This window comes from Dipteris shenzhenensis, chromosome 17, assembly GCF_047967505.1.
Source record: "Dipteris shenzhenensis isolate YYH24624 ecotype China chromosome 17, Dip_SZ_1.0, whole genome shotgun sequence".
In the NCBI taxonomy this organism is placed as follows: domain Eukaryota; kingdom Viridiplantae; phylum Streptophyta; class Polypodiopsida; order Gleicheniales; family Dipteridaceae; genus Dipteris; species Dipteris shenzhenensis.
The window spans coordinates 8,027,772-8,047,142 of NC_141612.1; the positions used below are offsets into that span (position 1 = coordinate 8,027,772).

At 41.2% G+C, this 19,371-nt stretch overlaps 1 protein-coding gene across 1 annotated transcript in view; it reads left to right on the forward strand.

The window, feature by feature from the left end:
• Window positions 1-3,271, forward strand: part of LOC147891623 (uncharacterized) — a 36,361-nt gene extending 33,090 nt beyond the window's left edge. The window contains exon 2 of the mRNA XM_087388008.1: window positions 310-3,271. Within this exon, the coding sequence (XP_087244134.1) occupies window positions 310-3,002 (2,693 nt within the window). The 3' untranslated portion in view covers window positions 3,003-3,271. The remainder of the gene's footprint in view (window positions 1-309) is intronic.
• The last annotated feature ends 16,100 nt before the right edge of the window (window positions 3,272-19,371 follow it).

Sequence of the window (19,371 nt, forward strand, 5' to 3'; positions counted from 1 at the left end):
TTTTGAGCAAAGATTTGTAGATAGCAAGGTGATTGTTAGAATGTCAAACATTAAGCATTTGGTGCACAAAGTTAGAATCAAGTGAAGGATAGCTCATGTTGCTTAAATTCCTAGACTGAGAAGGCGGCCGTCAACATTGAAGGGTATAAGAATCAAGGCATCCCTGCTTGGAGACATCAAAAGTAGTTGAACCAGGTTTCCTTTTGTCCCTCTTCTGTTTCGTGGATAAAACATGAATGCATTCTTCGAAAGATTTGCTTTCCCCATTTGTTTCTTTTCTGGCAAGTTGCGGCCGTTTCGATCATTAATGTATGGCGCTATTCCTTTCGTGCGTTTCCCCAAATTTATCACCGACATCGGGTATGCCTCACCTTGCCATGGAGTCACTATCCTTAGAAAGAAGGCAAGCAAACAGGATCACATGCTGTACGTCTACAAACTGCAGGGTTTTGGATACCATGGACCCTGAGGCTAGGGATACTACCATAGACTTTGGTAAGCACCAAGGCAAGGTTCTTGAATCGTTGCCTGTCCCTTATTTGAGGTGGCTAGCCAGCAAACTACGCAATGGGGGAACCAAGTTGGCCAAGCTAGTAGAAGAGGTGCTAAGGAAGCTAGAAACCAGAGACTCGTATACATCACATAAGTACCGTAACAGTGGCCTTGCTAGAAATGAAGACAGCTGTCCTGAGAGCTTGAATGAAGAGACCATTGGTCAGCTGGGTCCAGAGAGAGATATTGCTACCTATGCATCCCTTTTGAGGCGTTGCGCCAGTACCAAGTCCCTGTATCAGGGCGAACATGTGCATAAACACATAACCAGTCGTGGATATGCAGGCAACAGATTTCTCTGTAACCTTCTAGTTCAAATGTACAGCAAGTGTGGCAGCTTGGTCCATGCACGCACAGTGTTTGACCAAATAGTCGATCGGAATTTGTACTCTTGGACTATTATGATTGCTGCGTGTGCCCAGAATGGGCAGGGCAAGGAAGCTCTACAACTTTTTGGTCGAATGCAGGCAGAAGGTTTCGAGCCAGACAAGGTCTCCTTCATCTGTGTTTTGGATGCATGTCCCAGTGTGGCAGCTCTAGAGGATGGTCAAGATATACATGCTACTGTTTGTGGGAAGGGATGGGAATTAGATGTCTTTGTGGGGACAGCCCTCGTCAATATGTACGGCAAGTGCAGAAGCCTGGATGATGCGAGGGCTCTTTTTGCAGAGATGCCAATGCGGGATGCATTTGCCTGGAATGCCATGATGGCAGCATGTGCCAAGAACAGGGGTGGGAAGGAGGCTATACGATTGTTTGGGCAAATGCAGGCAGAAGGCTTCAACCCAGACAAGGTCACCTTCATCTGTGTTTTAGAAGCATGTGCCAATGTTGCAGCCCTAGACGAGGGTCTAGCGATCCATGCTCTTGTAGCTGGCAACGGATGGGGGTTTGATGTGTTTGTTTGGAATGCCCTTGTCAATATGTATGGCAAGTGTGGCAACCTGGATAATGCAAGGGCTGTGTTTGAAGAGATGCTTCTTCATGATGTTGTTTCCTGGAATGCCATGATAGCAGCATGTGCACAGAATGGGCATGGCCAGGAGTCCCTACAGCTGTTTGGTGAAATGCAGGCTGAAGGTTTTGAGCCAGACAGAATCACCTTCATCTGTGTTTTTGATGCATGTGCCAGCGTGACTGCCCTAGAAGAGGGTCAAAAGATCCATGCTCTCGCTGCTAGCAACAGATTGGATTGGGATGTTGTTGTGGCGACATGCATTATCAATATGTATGGTAAGTGCGGGAGCTTGCATGATGCGAGGGTTGTGTTTGAAGAGATGCCTTTGCGGAACGTGGTCTCGTGGAGTGCTATGATCACAGCTTGTGCCCAGACTGGGCATGGCAAGGAGGCCCTACAACTGTTTGTTCAATTGCAGGCAGAAGGCTTCGAGCCAGAGAAGGGCACCTTAATCTCTGTTTTGGACGTGTGTTCTAGTGTGGTATCTCTAGAAGAGGGTCAAGAGATCCATGCTACTGTTGTTGGCAATGGCTGCGAGTCAGATGCTGCTGTAGGCACATCCCTTATCAATATGTATGGCAAGTACGAAAGCCTGGAGAATGCAAGGGATGTGTTTGCATTGATGCCAATGCGGGATGTTGTTGCATGGAGTGCCATGATGGCAGTGTGTGCTCAGAATGCACATGGCGAGGAGGCCCTGGGACTGTTCGGCCACATGCAGGCTGAATGCATAAAGCCAGATAAGTTCACGTTTGTCTGTGTTTTGGATGCATGTGCAGGTGTGGTAGCTCTAGAAGAGGGGAAAGAGATCCATGTTACTGTTTCTGGCAACAGATGGGAATCGGATGTTGTTGTGTGGAATGCCCTTATCAATATGTACGGCAAGTGTGGGAGCCTGGATGATGCGAGGGCTGTTTTTGCAGAGATGCCAGTGCGCAATGTAGTCTCCTGGAATGCCATGATGGCAGCGTGTGCCCAGAATGGGCATGGCAAGGAGGCCCTCCAACTGCTTGGGCAAATGCAAGACAAAGGGGTAAAGCCAGACAAGATCACCTTCATCTGCATTCTTACGGCATGTAATCATACAGGTCTGCTTGCTGATGGGAGGCGATACTTTGCCTCTATGGACAAAGACCATGGCATAACCCCCTCGGTGGAGCATTATATGTGCATGATTGATATTCTCGGGCGAGGAGGATTGTTGGAAGAGGCAGAAGACCTGATCATCAGCATGCCACATGAACATGTTGCTCCAGCATGGTTGACCTTGCTTTCATCATGCAGGATTCATAGTGATGTGGAGCGGGCTGTGCGTGCTGCAAACCTTGTTTTTGAGCTAGATGGGAATGCTTCATCATATGTACTGCTAGCAAACATTGAGGCCGATGCAGTTAGGTGGGATGACACAGTGAATGTAAGAAACACGATGATTGGTGATGGTGCGAAGAACGTGTCAGGTCACAGTTATATAGAAGTGATTGCGGCGGCATGAAATTGTTATTAAGAAACTCATGTCATGTCTTTAACGGGAACCCAGGCATTGCAGATGTTGAGTATGTTATGAAAGGGGCAGGATCTGTAGCTGATCCAATTGCGGTGCTTTTTGATGTGGATGAAGAATAAGACCTGCTGTGCTAACCACATTGGAAAGCTGGCCATTCCTTCTGAGTGCTCCCCCCCCACCTCGCGGGCCTGTTCCCTTTCTTCGAGGAACACTTGCTTGCAATGATAATAAACTTTCAGTGTGTGCTCTGAGTGTCATTCTGCCACCAATTCATATTGAATATTGTTAAATGCAAAATAGTCTTGGAGGTTGCTACTTGTTTCCATTACATTGAGGATGGAGTGTGTATGTAGTTTATTGGTGAGGTCACTGTACAATATAGTCATGAAAGCTGCTATTTGTTTCCATTACATTTAGGATGGAGTGTGTGTATGTGGGTTATAGGTGAGATCACTGTCATACGATAGTCTTATGTAGAATATCTAAGGGTTTCAATGGATGTATTCACGGGTCTTTGTTTGTAGAAAACCTCCTTGATGGAAACCTTCAATAAATTGTTAAAGTATCCAAATTGCTTGTTTCAAATGTGTCAAAATTTTAGCACCATGGGAAACTGTTGGTTCAAACAAGTATGCATCATTAGAAACACTTAGTTCAAACAAGTGTCAAGCGGACTGTCCCAGAATCCAACACTCAAGATGTCACCCACATGACGTGTGCCCACAAATTGTAGAGAGAAAACACAGATAGGGGAGAACGCAATCAAATAGGCAGCAAACTGTAGAATTGTAATGGGCAAGGAGACTAAACTCTCACTAAATGATTGACAGCGGAAGAGTGAACTGTAAATGTAAGGAACACACAACACGTGCTGATTGTTCTTTCATTCCAGTGATGAAAGGTTTCCATGAAGTGATAGAGAATTTCCATCCATTGGTGAGAGAATTTCGTTCAACAAGCTCCCACCTCACAACAAGCTCCCACCTCCAACCTGACTACATCAAAGAGCACCTTATCTGCCAGCAACCGGCTCCTACAACAACACAGTCGACCTGCTCGGCCGACACGCCAAGCAATAGTTGCTTCATACAACAACGCTCCAACTATCTATACACCGAGTTCAACGACCTAATCATCGACCAGAAGCTCCCAGCCGGCCAACACATGCAACTCTGTCTACAACGGCAAGACAACCTCATCGAGCTAAGCAGCGGCGTACAACGCCACAACATAGGCCAAACGAAGGCTCCAGCCTTGCAACACCGCCTTCTCTGTCCGTCTACACAGCACCGCCAGGCAACGCCTTTACCTTGCGACATCAACGTGCAAGCCGACAGTAGCATTGGCATGCAATGCCATGCTGCTTCAACTACTTAGGCTCTACAACAGCAAACGAGCTCCAATCGACCGCCAACCACCGTGTTCCAGCGACCTCCGAGACCTTAGCCACTCAACGATCTGACGCCTTGACTATGGGCTCCATCTGCACGCCAACGACTGCAACACAAAGCCTCCAAGACACAAACCCACAGACTGCGCAACGAGAGGCGCGCCTTCATCAACAAGAGGTAAGCTACGTCAAAACAACCGAAAAAGGCGACGATTTTTCAGCATTAATGGAATCTTGAAAGATTCCAACGAAATCTTGAGGACATCTCAAGGATTGTGTTCTAAGCTACACGTGGCCTTATCCTCAACCTTACCCAGACGTGTAGTCAAGCAACAACCACATGGCAGCTTTATGTGCCATGTCATCTAGGCTACCGAGACTACCACATCATTGCCATGATGGCACCCTATCCATCCACATCATCACACTTGACACGTGGGCACTGTTGCCATGCCAACGCCTAGTCAGTAGTCCAATCAACAGACTGCCACGTAAGCATTGATTGCCACATCATCGAGTACCTTGTCATTGTGCCATGTCATTAGGCCACGTCACCTTGTCGCCTCACCAATGCCACGTGGCACAGTCCCTTGCCAAGCACACTTGTCTCTACACAAGAAGTGCATGTGAACCAAGTTGCCACCTCATTAGTGCTCCACTAGCACACCTCTCCACATGCGCTTTTTCTACATGTGACCCCTCTTGCCACATCATCATTTTTCTCCTTTTTTTGCCCCTACACCTAGATCAAGCCATGTCTCTTAATCCAATAAGAATTTAACGGTGCTCCAAAAAGAAAAAATGCTCGATTTTTTGTGCTCTACGCGCTCATCACATCACATGCACATTTCAGTGCAAGTATCATACACTTTTTAGCCTCGACATCAAATCCACTTCTTGCACACACATAAGTCTTTCTTATCCCCTTCTGCCTGTGATTTGGCAATGGTAGCAAATGTGGATACCATTGGTGCAGGTGTAGAACCTTTTGCTTGTGCTACGGCAATGGTGGGAGTTGTTGCTAGACTGTCAAATGGTCGAGATGTAGACCCATCGACATACTCCCATTTGTCTTGAAGTACAAGAATGGTCTCCATTCGGTATTTCCACGTGCCGTAATTTGAGTTGTTAACTTAGCATAGGTCTCCAAATTTTGTTGGCTATGGCCTTTTTTCCTGGTGGAAGGTCGCATAATTCCCAAGTGTTATTTTTATACAAGGTATTCTTGATTTGATACATACAGATGTATGAGCTATACAATGACCTGCAACATCAATGGTTCATTGTACTACCTGACTTTCATCGACGACTACAATAGATATTGTTGGGTCTACTTTCTGAAGATAAATTTGAAGTCTTTTCAAAATTCAAAATCATGGTTGAGAAGTAGACAGGCAAAAAGATCAAAGTCATGAGATCAGACATAGGATGAGAATACATGTCTTCAGCATTCATGAACTTTTGCAGAAGTAATGGCATTCAAAGACAATTCACATGTGCAGATACTCCTCAGTAGAATGCAATAGCTAAAAGGACGAATGGTACTTTAGCAGATAGTGCTAGAGCAATGCTTAGTGAGAAGCATCTTCTGAATCAGTATTCGGAAGGAGCAATTGCCACTGCAAACTATTTGCTTAATTGGCTTTCGACCAAATTGATTCAAGGTATGATACCTTATGAAGCATTCACTGGATACAAGCCACGCATTGGGCATCTCCACATATTTGGTTGCATAGAATATTCCCACATACATGATGATCATCGCAAAAAATTGGATGTTAAGTCACATAAATGAATCATGGTTGGCTACTATGAAGAAAGAAAATCATACAAGTTGTATGATCCCATTAACCGAAAGATAATCAGAGATGTAATCTTTAATGAAGAATCAGAATGGAAGACATCAAATACACAAGAGTAGACACACCAATTACTCAGGCACCTATAGAAAAGGTTTGATGAAGAAGAGCAAGAATTGCCAGAGACACCCAAAGAAGAGCAGCAACTTAGACATCTACTAGGGAAAGCAGACCACCAACTAGATTGACATATGCTCAGAAAGGCAAAGAAATTCAGATTGAAACTACCAATTATGCTCTTATGACTATCATCATGGCTACAAAAGAGCCAGTGTACTTTCGAAGATGCGGTTGACAATCTAAAATGGCAAATTGCTATGAATGAAGAAATGGAAGCTTTGTACAAGAACAACACTTGGGAATGATGTGACCTTTGACCAAGAAAGAAGGCCATAGCAAACAAATGGATTTACAAATTAAAGTATAAGTAGAAAGGGATTAATAATATAAATTAATTACTAAACAAGAAATCAATAAGAAGCAATAGATATCTATTAATAAATTAGAAACTTATAATTAAGAAATCTATTTATAAATTAGAAACTTATAATTAAGAAATCAGTTATTAATTAATTCTTTAAATAATCATTATTTAGCAATAGAAGGCTCAAGCCTTATGTGCCCACATAAGAAATCAATTATTAATAAATTCTTTGAATAATCGTTATATAGCAATAGAAGGCTCAAGCCTTATGTGCCCACATAAGGTGCACACCTTATGTGGGCACATAAGGTTAAAGCAATGTGTGCCCACATAAGGCTCAATCCTTATGTGCCCACATAAGGCGTGCACCACATGTGGGTGGTACCTTGCTCTTTTTTCCATCAAAACTTTCATTTGGTGTCACATGTGCAAAATACTTTACTAAAATTTGTTTACCTTCCCCTCACATCTCTTTACCAACCCAACATATGTAGGCCATAATTCTATGAAGGTGAATATATGTAGTGTTGCAAAAACACCCATTTTTGAGTCTGCTAGGTCAATATCAAGTGGAAGTGACATGTTTGGGAAAAAAATCCAAAATAAGATAAAAATTCCAAAAGTTATGAACACAATGTTGATGTTACACGTCCCTTTCTTAAAGTGGGAAAGCATGGGAAAAGGCATTATATTCAATATATTCTAAGCCAATTTCGAACACTCTAATGATCATTTTTTACAAATCTACAAAAGATTTGACCATGCCGCAGAAGGCAAACCTGTTCAGGATGGCATGGTTTGACCAAAAATAGCTAAACCCACCATGGCATGAATTTGGGTGTTTGGAAATCTTCCCAGTGTCCAAATTTGTGCCCGTGGTAGATTTAAGTGTTTTTGGACAGACCTCAACATCTCGAAGAACTTTGCCTTTTGTGTTCGTTTAACTGTACTTTGCTTCCAACATGCCACCCCTTGAATCCCTATGGATGCCTTCCAAGAACAATAGCTTCTTTTCTTTGATACATTCTAAACGGCTTTCAGAAGTTTGTGTTCCTTTTCAGACTTCAAATTCCTACCTAGTAAACATGTAAAAAACCAATCAAACATCTCATGCAATGCATTGCTATGAGTGATATCATGACCATGCCTTGGGTTCTTGAAGTAGGCTTCCTTGGCTTGACAGTGTGACTTTTGCATGCCTTCTGTATTGCAAATGGATAGATGCCCACAATCCTATACAATCATGGTCCAAGTGCATAAAGAATATGTTGTAGACATGACAAACATCATTTTAGTAACATTTTTTAAAAATAAACTAGGTACTAAAGATTGTGATAGTATAGGATTACCATGTAATGTGTAATATGTGAGTGCCTGCATGATTTCACTATTAATTGTATAAACTCTATGAACCTTTCATAATACATCTCGTTGATTCAATGCTAGAGAAGCAATTTCATCAATGCATCAAGATTTGGGCACACTTTTGCCCTTAAAGTCAACGGTTGAGTATGGGAGTCTTATTGTTCATGCATTGACATAAGGCTTTCCAATATTCCCAACCTAATATACTTTGAGACAATGTCTCAAGATTGTGATTGGATAAGAATCTCATTGCCTTTGTTCCATCCATCGACACTTTGGCAAGAATATTTTGTGTTGCCATGGACAGTGGGATGGGCAAGATGGGATCCCACTTCGGATCCTTCTTGTCATTATTGGGCTAGCATTTATTTACTAGAGAGAATTCCATTCTTCGATTATAATCCTACCTTTTTCTTCTGTTGATAACAATTGCAATACAGGCATGTGATTGCTACATCTTCCCATGTATCACAACCATATAAGAGCTTTAGTGTCTTCCAATCACTAGCAATATGCAATTCAACTTGAAATGTTCCATTGCCAATGTTTGTCCTTCCTCCTCCCTTTGAATAATGGGTGGAATTCATGTTCTCTCTAAAACCCACGTCAATGTCTCATGGCACTCTTTTGGACTCTCAAATGCTACAAGCCACTATATGCCTTTCTCAGATTGGATTGAGAAATATTTCTCAACTTCCCCATCACCTTGAACAAAGGCCAAGATTTGTTCATAATATTGATGCTCACCCTCTCTAGCTTGTGCTCTTTGACCAACTAGGCCTCAAACATTCTTAAAAACATTCATCTCAGATGATTTCACACCAAATTTCTTTTGACCTTTCCAAGTCATTGTGCCCCTTACATAATGGTAGCCTCTAAGCATTTTTCTCACACATTAGTTTGTTTCTTGCCATGCAAGCTTTAGAGACCAAGGTGTGGGTAATGATACTCTAGGTTTCTTATACTTTCCAAAAGAATAGACTTGAAAATTTAGATGTGTAAGTATCACAAGATCCAAGCATCTCCTTTTCACCACGATGCCCTTAAATTCCATCATCTCTTCAGCAACTTACACAAGCAAGTCTTTGTGTCTTGGGTTAGCATCCCAATGACATCACTTGGCTTCAATAAAGTGGCTAGAATGTACTAACAATCAATATCATCTCTGTCCATTCTTCCCATCACATCTTCCATATGAAGTTCCTAAAGAATAAGACAAGTGAAACTTAGTAGAAAAATGTAGCACTAAAGTAAGAAATTTCATTGAAACACTGAAGAACCAACCTTGTAGGCTAGATTCTCCTCTTTCTAGCATCATCAATGGCTGCAAATGCATCTATATATTGTAATTGTCTTTTCCTCTCCTTCAAGCCCAAAGTGTTTCCTTCATCTTTTACATCTTTTACACTTGTTCTGTTGCCTTCCTTCATTCCTTCTTTAAGGCACGTTGAAATTGGTAGTAGATAGACCTTTCCACATATTTTTTTTTGAGTTAGCTTACAAATAGATTCTTGCATTCTCTATCACTCCAAGTCCAAAGCATTAGCTTTGTCATGAAGATTCTTATTGCTCCCCCAGTGCTCTAGAAAGACTCACCACCCCCACTCACCTTCAAGAGACCCATCTCCTTAGCTGATCCTGCAAAGGTGTCATTTAAGGTGCGCAATGAGAACATGTCAAGGGAACTCTTTCTCGAGTCCCTTTAGCACTCCAAGAGATCGCATCTTGAGAAGGAACAGAAGCATATGTGCTCTTGTCCATAAATGTACATCCCGAGTACTGTGGTTATCAATGTCATCACTCATGTGGTGCCAAAGGAGGAGATAATCTAACATGTTCTGTTCAACACTTACCCTTTTTAACTCAGTAAATGACCTATTCTGAATGATAACTCCCTATGTTACTTCTCCCTAACAATACTGGTCAAGGTTAGAGAGCTTTTGATGTAAAAACTTCTCTTTTTGGCTTTATAATATAAACCCACATTTTTGGGAAAAAAAATAATAATCAATAAGGCATGGGTAGATAACATTATCCAGCAACCAGTAAGTAATAAGGCATGGAAGAGTAGCAATCAATAGGTAGTAGGGTACGGATGAATGCCATAGTCTAACAATCAATAAATAATAAGGCACAAATGAATACGACTATTCAGAAATCAATAAGTAATAAGGCACAGATGAATACCACTATCCAGCAAATCAATAAGTAATAAGGCACATATGAATACCACTATCTGGCAATCAATAAGGAATGGATGAATACTATTGTTCGGCCAACTATCAATAACAAGGGATGGACCACTACCAAAGGAGATAATCCCTTTCACGGATTGTGACCAATGCCGCAAGATATGACCAAGTCATAGCAACATAATTTTACAGGTTATTGACATGACATAACAATGTATTTTCATAAGTAACATCCGTGGTCAAGTTGGAGTAATAAATAATGAAAATATTATGGATAAAAAATGTGCTCATCATCAAAATAAATCCGATATTTAGAGCATCATTGAATGCTTAGACAAACTTGATTCATCCAAGAACTTTTTAGCAAAATATATTAGTAGTAAAGCCTATTAGTAATCATTGTTGCAAAAAATGTTAGCAGAATAGTTAGCAAAACTTGTGCATCCAAGGATGAGAATTTAGCCTTGAAAATTATACAAAACGTTTGGGAAGCTCCTTTCCATGGGTCAATTCCTTGAAGTGAAGCTGGACTAGAACTTAGTAAAATATGAAACAATGATGTCTAGCACTCACAAGGTAATGAAACATCCTTGAAATATTCTAATTATATTATAGTGCAAAACTACACTAAACATGCTTGCAATATCCATATTACAAATAGTAATTTCCAGCAGTCACAAGGTAATGAAACATCCCTGAAATATTCTAATTATATGGGAGTACAAAACTAAAATATCCATAATCACAATATCCAAGATCCACAAATCTCCCTTGCTTTCAGTATGCATTGGCACTGCTTTGTGACTGCTTGCTTTTGTGAGTGCTTTAGCACTGCTTGTGAGTGGTTTGGTAGTGCTTTGGCACTTCTTTTTGACTGCTTGGTCACTGCTTTGTATTTTTAGACTACTTTACATGGAATATGCAAAGTACTCTACATGTGCTTTGTGGGTCTCATTGCTTTAGCATTGCCTTGTATGTGTGCTTGTCAATGCTTAGCAGTGCTTTGTGACTGCTTTACCGCTACTTTCTCTCTTAAAACTACTTTCGATGTAAATAGTCATTGCTTTCAGTATGCTTTGGCACTGCTTGCTTTTGTGAGTGCTTTTGCACTACTTGTGAGTGGTTTGATAATGCTTTGGCATTGCTTTGTGACAGCTTAATTTCTTTGTGGCTAGTTTGGCAATGCTTAAGCACTGGGTTTAGATTTTTGTTTACTTTCCTTCTACTTTTAGACTTCTTTGCATATGCTTTGCATGCGCTTTTTGTAAGTGCATCATGTGCTTTGTGATGGTTTTTAGGGAGTGCTTTGTATATTTATTGGTAGTGCTTTGTTTCTGCATTGTCTATGCATGACTACATGATTACTAAATGTGTTCTTGCATTAGGTTGCATGTGCTTTTTCCACCGAGATAAAATCTCCATTTGAAATTTGGCATGTTCTCTAAATGCAGTCTTTGTTGATAATTCACAAGCATGATCATCAGACAAGCCTGGAGTACTTGGACCTACTCAAGAATTTACTGGTGAGCCTACACCTTTCTTGGGTAGCACAGCCCATGAGAAGATTCTTGGCCTCAGCCCAGGGCCCGAGCCCCATTCTCCTTTTTGGAAAGTTTTTTTTGATATTGAACAGACGAGGTCATTAGAAAAGGTCAGAAGAGAACCTGATTGTACGTTTATTTATGAGATAACACCTTTGTCAGGCATCCCAAGGTCTGTGTAGAGTCCTATAAAAGTGGTTGACTTAGAAGATTGAACACACACATAGATGGGTGATATACCTACATAGGCAGGTTTGGATGATCTCATAGATGCAGCCACAAGTGAAGGAGATGCTGCTCCCAACCAGGAGATCAGTCGAGATGGGTTCACTGTGGGACAATGGATAAAGGTACTGACAAAGTGCAAGACCATGTAGAACAACGTAGCTAAGGCCAATCCATCAACTACATAGATGCCTACTAGTAGGGAAAAAAGGACTAAAACACCAAGTAATGCCAAGAAGGTTCCTGAGAAGGATGCAAGTCATGTAGCTAACCTAAAAGCAAGTATGCACTGCCCATGGGCTCGCGTGCATAAACATGTGTTAACTCGATGGGGAGAGGTGCCTTGATGAAGCTTGATCATGTTGTGGTTCGTATAGGTGATCAAAAATTAGCATTGGTCATGTATACAAAAGGTCCTTTCAAACTCCGGCCTAAGATGCATGCAAAGATAGCATGTGGTTCGCATCCAAGTCAGCGCAGGAGAGCACTAAAATGATATGTTGCAAAGCTAGGGATCATTCACCGTACCAACAATATCACAGTACCCATCATGAACTCAAAGAGTAGGATTTTGTTGTCTCCCCCAAAACTGACTATTACATGATCCTAGAGAGCAAGAATGCAGAATGACGTGCAATTGTGATAGACATGAATGGTGTGTTGATTTATCATCACAACCGTGAAAAGCAACTATTCTAGCCCTGATGGCATCATCATGCACAGCAAGTACGAGACTTCCATGGAGGGCCCGATTGTGTCTTGACATTTTTGGTGCTAGAGGATGCACAGACTTTTCTGTGTTGGGCTACTCGATGGCTTGATGTATATAAATGGAGCTCTCAATGGAAATGCAACCTGTTGTGGCACTTTACGTTGTATTTTCTTGGCCTAGAGAATGTAATCTCAGAAGTTTTGGATCAGAAATATTGTGACAGGGCACATTTCACCATTTCTGATGGGAAACCAATCTTTTTCAAGCACCTGTGGTATTTCTAGGAGCAATATGCTTTCTATGATGTGTTGAGCACAGCGCTTCTAAATGACAGCTTCTACAAGTGTATTGGAAATTCAGAAGGGACATTTTTTCCCAAAGTTAGATTCAGTTTCTATGCATTGGCAGCACAATTTTTTGGTTAAGCATGTAGGACCTTGGTTATGGCGATGGTGGAACTCATGGGATCGCCAACAGTTTTTTGCATTTGAAGACTACTTTAATGCTTGGGAAGATACAGATAGCCTGCTAGTTGCAAAAAAGTATGTTGTGCAGCTTGGGTGGGTGATAGCCCCAATTGTGGAGCTGATTGCTTCTGGGGCACGTGACATGTTTATCAGAGGCGGAGGAGGTTGTTTACAAGCTGTTATCTGTGAAATTCTTCAAGGACTGCAAATACTGCCTGTAACCTTGGTCATGTACCTTGTTTTTGTTTCATGAGGTGTAATTTTTGGCTACTGAATCATGTACAATTGTTCAATTGGATCACAAATATAATACCAGACCATGTAATTATTCAATTGGATAATGATCATATTATATTTATCTTTGTGACTTGCATCATGTCTTGCCTAGTTGTAGTGCATTCTGACTGCTTGCAAATATTATCAATAACTTGGATCATGTGCCCTATGGTTGGATCATGAAGTATTACTTTTTCTAATGGATCATGACCATTACTTGACTGATGTATATACAATGGTTTCTCACATATTTGGTATAGCCAAAATCATACTTGACTTCTTTTTTGGGGGAGACAAATAAAAAATCATAGAAAATGAAAGTAAGTGTGGGAAATAAATTAATTAGAATGTGGTCTAGAGATCATAAGGCATGCTATTGTAGACAGCCTGGTACTCTTCAAGTGATAGCAAGTATAAGTTTCTCTCTACCTCAATGGCTTCCAATGGAAACTTGATTGACCTTGCAAGATCGGAATATAATATGACCTCATGTTTATGATCAAGAAGCTTGTAGTGGCAGTTACCTTGATGACCATAAAAGAGACCCTTCACAACAAAGGAGCTTGCAGCAACTATGTTGCCCCAAGCATCCTTCATAGCCTTTTGGCTCTTCTCCTTAGCTTTGGTACACTTCAAGATGTAGAAGTCAACACCCTCTTCATTGTCTCCCTCTACATTCGTTGCGAAGTTGTCCCCCACACACAAAGAGCATCGCTAAGCATTTCATGATGCCCTTCAAAGAGAGGCTCCTCAATGAGCTCCTCATCAGTATCCAAAACACCTGCATCATCAGGAATAATGATGTGATATTCCCAATTGGGCACATGCTTCTTATTGGTGCAGTGTCCCCAAGACTCTTGAATACAAGCATTGTAGTAGCATGACAACCTTTTCATTACTATTTGGCAAACAACCCCTTGTGCAGCTCCTCGTACACAATGCATATATTGTGTCTGTGGCATAGGTTCCACTGTATAGATCTATCAATATCTCCTTCCTTAACCTCCCAAAACACTCATGCTACATTCCTCTCCTTAGATGCATAGCTGGCTTGAGCCCCATGAGACAAGTTGGTCCTCAAAAAATCCATGACATCTCTTGCATTTTTTAAGGTTGCTCCATTTGGCTTTAGTTGTTCATGTGTCACTCCTCTCTTCACAACATCCCCAGCCCCATCGTGCTCACCCTTTTCGTGTCCAGATCCAAATAAATTCCATGTCATCTTCAAACCCACTAGCTATTCGAATCTAGAAACGAAATAGAAAGGTCTTCTAGCCTTGAATTGAGAGGCTTCTCCATCTGACAAACCCAATGCCTAGTCAGCTCCAAACCCACTAGTTGTTCAAATCTAGAAATGAAATAGAAAGGTCTTCTAGCCTTGAATTGAGAGGCTACTCCATCCGACCAAACCCAGTGCCTAGTCAGCTCCAACCCTTAATCTGACAACCACTTATGATGCAGCATAAAAAAATGTTGGACAAAGATGGTGTCATGGACCTTGTCATCTGAAATGAAAAAATGAAATGTCTTCTTCACCTCAGATCCAATATGGTCATATATTATGTGGACAAGAATTGTAACTTGGATAGAGTGCCAGTGCATGGATTGAATCTTGTTTTGCCCTTGAAAGAATAGTTCTCTATGAAGTCCACCTTTAAAACCATATTATCTTCAGGAAACCTCAGCAGACACTCTTTAAACTATTTAGCTTGCCACTTGCAAGTGTAATTATGATTGATGAATATTTTGAGGTGAGCCTTCAGTAATCATATAAGTTCGTTGCAATACATCTCCTTGCCAACAGGGTCTTTCCTTTGATTCTTTTTCCCCTGCACCGTGATGTCTCCAAATTCTTGAAGACCTTCACCATCACCTTTCTGGAAACAAATTTCATCTCACGTGGGCAGCATGACATTTTGCATGGGCCACATTTTTTGCAGTCACCCAAAAAACACCCATGATAGGGGTAGCAGGCTTTAAGAGGTTTGGGACACAACACAAAATTCCAAAGACTAGTGACGCCCATGTTAGCATGTTGAACACCTTTGCAGCCACACTCCCCTTCGCTATTTCCACATACCTTACTATTACGATTCCTCAAACAAAAGGCTCTCCAAATTGTTTACCACCCAGCCACTGGATTCCCATGTGAGTTCCTTGTTTTCTATCATCTATCCTTTTGTGAACTCCTTCTAGAATCCATCCCTAGACCTAATGCTTACCAAGTGGCCTCATGCTTTGGTGTCATGCATCCCATAAGGTACCTTTCATTCTAGCCCTCTCATAGAGCCCTTTACACGTCTTCTGGAGATTGCTCACCCTTTCCCACATTGAACTCTCTTCAGGTCTATCTTTCCACTTAACCAACATTCTTGCTAGATAGTATGTCGTGTTCTTTTTTCTTGTTTATCTAAAATTATTTTTGGTTCATGTGGTAAAGATGCAGGTTCAATGAGTTCAACTAGGACTTCATTTCCAATGAGATTATCATCATCTCCTAATTTTCTTTTTAGCCCACTAACATGAAAAATTGGATATACTCTACATCCCTCAGGTAAGGCTAATTTGTAAGCGAGTTCTCTAATCTTCTTAAGTATTGTGAATGGTCCACAATACCTAGGAGACAACTTTGGACATTTACATGTCTTTAGAGATTCTGAAGATTCAGTACTTTGAGGTAGACTTTCTCATTTACTTCAAACTCCAACCTTCTACGATGGGGGTTTACATAACTTTGTGCTCTATCTTGAGCTCTTCTTATGCTATTTTTAGCTAATTTAAGTGTTTGATTCATATCTTCAAGAAAATCTTTGGCCGCTTGAACCTTCTCTTTTTCGAGTCTCACTACCATTGGGGCTGTTGGTTGAAGTCCAAACATCATCATGAATGGACTAAAACCTGTAGCTGAATGTTTGGCACTGTTATATGCAAATTCTAATATGGGAAAATATTGTTCCTCCCAATTAGTGTGCGGTTTACTTACATATGCTTAAAGCATATCCTCAATGATTTGATTGACTCTTTCAGTTTGACCATCAGTGTGTGGATGACCCGCGGTGCTCATTTTCAATGAAGTTTCTAACCTCTTAAACATAACCCTCCAAAAATGGCTATTAAATTTGCTATCCTGGTCACTAACAATATCTGTTGGTAGCCCATACAATTTGTAAATATGCTCCACAAATAGCCTAGCTAATTCTGGAGTTTTAACATCTTTATTGATAGGAATAAAATGATCCATCTTGGTCAACCGATCCACAATTACCCACACAAAGTTGTGCCTGTGTTTTAGGTAATCCCACAATAAAATCCATGGAGATGCTTTCCCATTTGCTAGATGGAATCTCCAATAGGTGTAGGAGACCTCCTACCTTAAGGCATTCAACCTTATTGACCTGGCATTTTTGGCACTTCAATACATAATCTTGGACATCCTTACCTATTCTTGGCCAAAAGAATTTTCTTTTCAGAAGCACATATGTCTTCTGAATTCTCAGGTGTCCAGCACTCGGACTATCTTGACATTCCAAAAGAATTGGGTGAGGAAAGATTAAATGCAATGGAACAAAGGGAGAGCGATATGGAGCATATAAAGTAATAGACCTGCAACTTGCAAGGTGAAGGACGAGCATCAAACTTTTGTAGCAGGTTAATTTGCATGATGTTAAAAAAATTAAGTAAAAAGATGGGTTTGTTTCAAGTGTAGATTAGGTAGAGCATATTAGAAAAAAAGTCAGGTTGAGTGGTTAGGTGAGGAATCATGTAGGAAAAGCGGATTTTAATTATAAACAATGAGAAAATGGAGGGTAAGAACAATTACTTAGGGTAATCAATAAAGGAAACATCTTCAATAGTATATTTTTTCCACTTGAGTTGTTTATCACCAACTTGTGGTGTGTCGCCATTTCCATGTGACTCCTCAATTAAAGCCCCTAAATTGGTTGGATCCCTATTTCTAATTGATTTCCATATTTCAGAGAAGTGAGGATCAAACTCACATTTCCCCTTTAAGGACTCTAGGAAAGCATTCTGAAATTGAGTAAAACTCAATTCATTAACAATTGGCATTCGGCTAAGAGAGTCTGCTACCACATTGAACTTCCCCTTTCGTTATGTCAATTGTATATCAAACTCTTGCATTAATTCAGCCCATCTAGATTTTCTACCTTTAAGCTCTGGCTTATTGCAAATCCACTTAATATTCTCTTGATCAAAGATGATCTCGAATTTTGCACCATATAAATAGTGCCTCCACTTTTTTAAAGCATAGACTATAGCATATAGTTCCTTCTCAAATGTCGAGTAATTCCGTTGGGCACGATCTAACTTTTTGCTTTCAAAAGCCACTGGTGGACCTTTTTGTAAAAGTACTACCCTAACCCACTACTCACGAAATTCCATCCATTTTACATAGTTTACATGAAGAAGCTTGTGGTGGTCATTTTGCACAGGAGCTAACTTTTAATTTTTCAAAACTTCTCTTTTGAGTTTCATCGCATATGAAGGTGCTTCCCTTCCCCTTAAGCTGGTTCGTCTCATCGGAACATCAATCTTAGCATAATCTTGGATGAATCTCCTATAGAATCCGGACAAACCTAAGAATATTTGTAATTCTTCTAGATTTGTAGGATGTGGCCATTCCAATATGGCCCTTACTTTGTCAGGGTACATATGAACCCCTTCTTGGGATATTATATGTCCCAAGTATTTCACTTCTTTTGCAAATAATTCACATTTGGATTCTTTAGCAAAGAGTGAATTTGTTAGATATCAATGCTCCACTCTCATGTAACTATGCGGGAACTAGCTAACTCTATTTGTAAGCCCCCCATATGAGGAGAAGGCATTTGAGTAGCTCGGTTATCTGGTAGGTCCTGGTTTGGACACCAGATGGGGGCCATGTGTGGCCTGATGGTTGGACGGCTTCAGATAGAGTTGGCACATGGCCAACTAGGCTACATGCAAATACGGGAAGGCATCCCTTGATTGACCACACTGAGGGTAGATGGAGCATTTCTTGGTGCAGCCCACTCTCGGGTTACGGGGCCCGTTTGGAGCCTCAGATGATCCCGGATGGCTATGGGCCGAATGGTAACCGTAGGTCAATTGCTCTGTTTTGCACATCGGTTCTATCGTATGGTCGGTCGCCTATTTCGGGACCGACCCCCAGTCGACCGTTTTGGGTGGACTGGGTCGGCCACCCAATTGAGCCTAACTGACTACAACTGGTGGCTATATAAGAGCAAGCCCGTGAAGCCCATTTTATCACTGGCTACAACAACCTTGATTCCTTAGCATTCAGCCTCCGTCTTCTACTATTTCTAGCATGCCATCGAAGCCTCTTTCATAGGAGCGCACGGCTGGGAGGTAGCACCATCTATTGTATCAATTCTATAGTAATCAAAATTTTGATTCTCCATACTATCTTGTTTTCTCTCTTGTGTACGAGATCCTATTATCTATTGAGCACAGATGTTGTATTATTTTCTTACATGGTATTAGAGCCTGGACTCTAGCAAGAATATTTGGTAGTGTGTTTCTATTTGCGAGCAGATTGTGAGAGATGGCCCAGCTTGCAAGATTACGAATCCCACCATTCGGCGAAAGCGAAAAGTTGGACGGCTCTAACTATCTCTAGAAGTTCAAGATGAAGACCATCCTAAGTGCATATGAGCTTTGGGACACTGCTACTGGGGTGGACGTCTGAATCTAGCCAATGCAGGACAATAGATAGTACCAACTGTGGATGAGATTCTCACGTGAACAAGAAGAAATGCAGATGCACTGTGTTCTATTGTCTACAGTGTTAGTGATTCCATCATGGCGTTAATTCAACATGTCACCACAGCGAGGAGGCATGGACGGGGTCTTGGAAAATCAGTACGAGACCACGAATCAGATGCAGA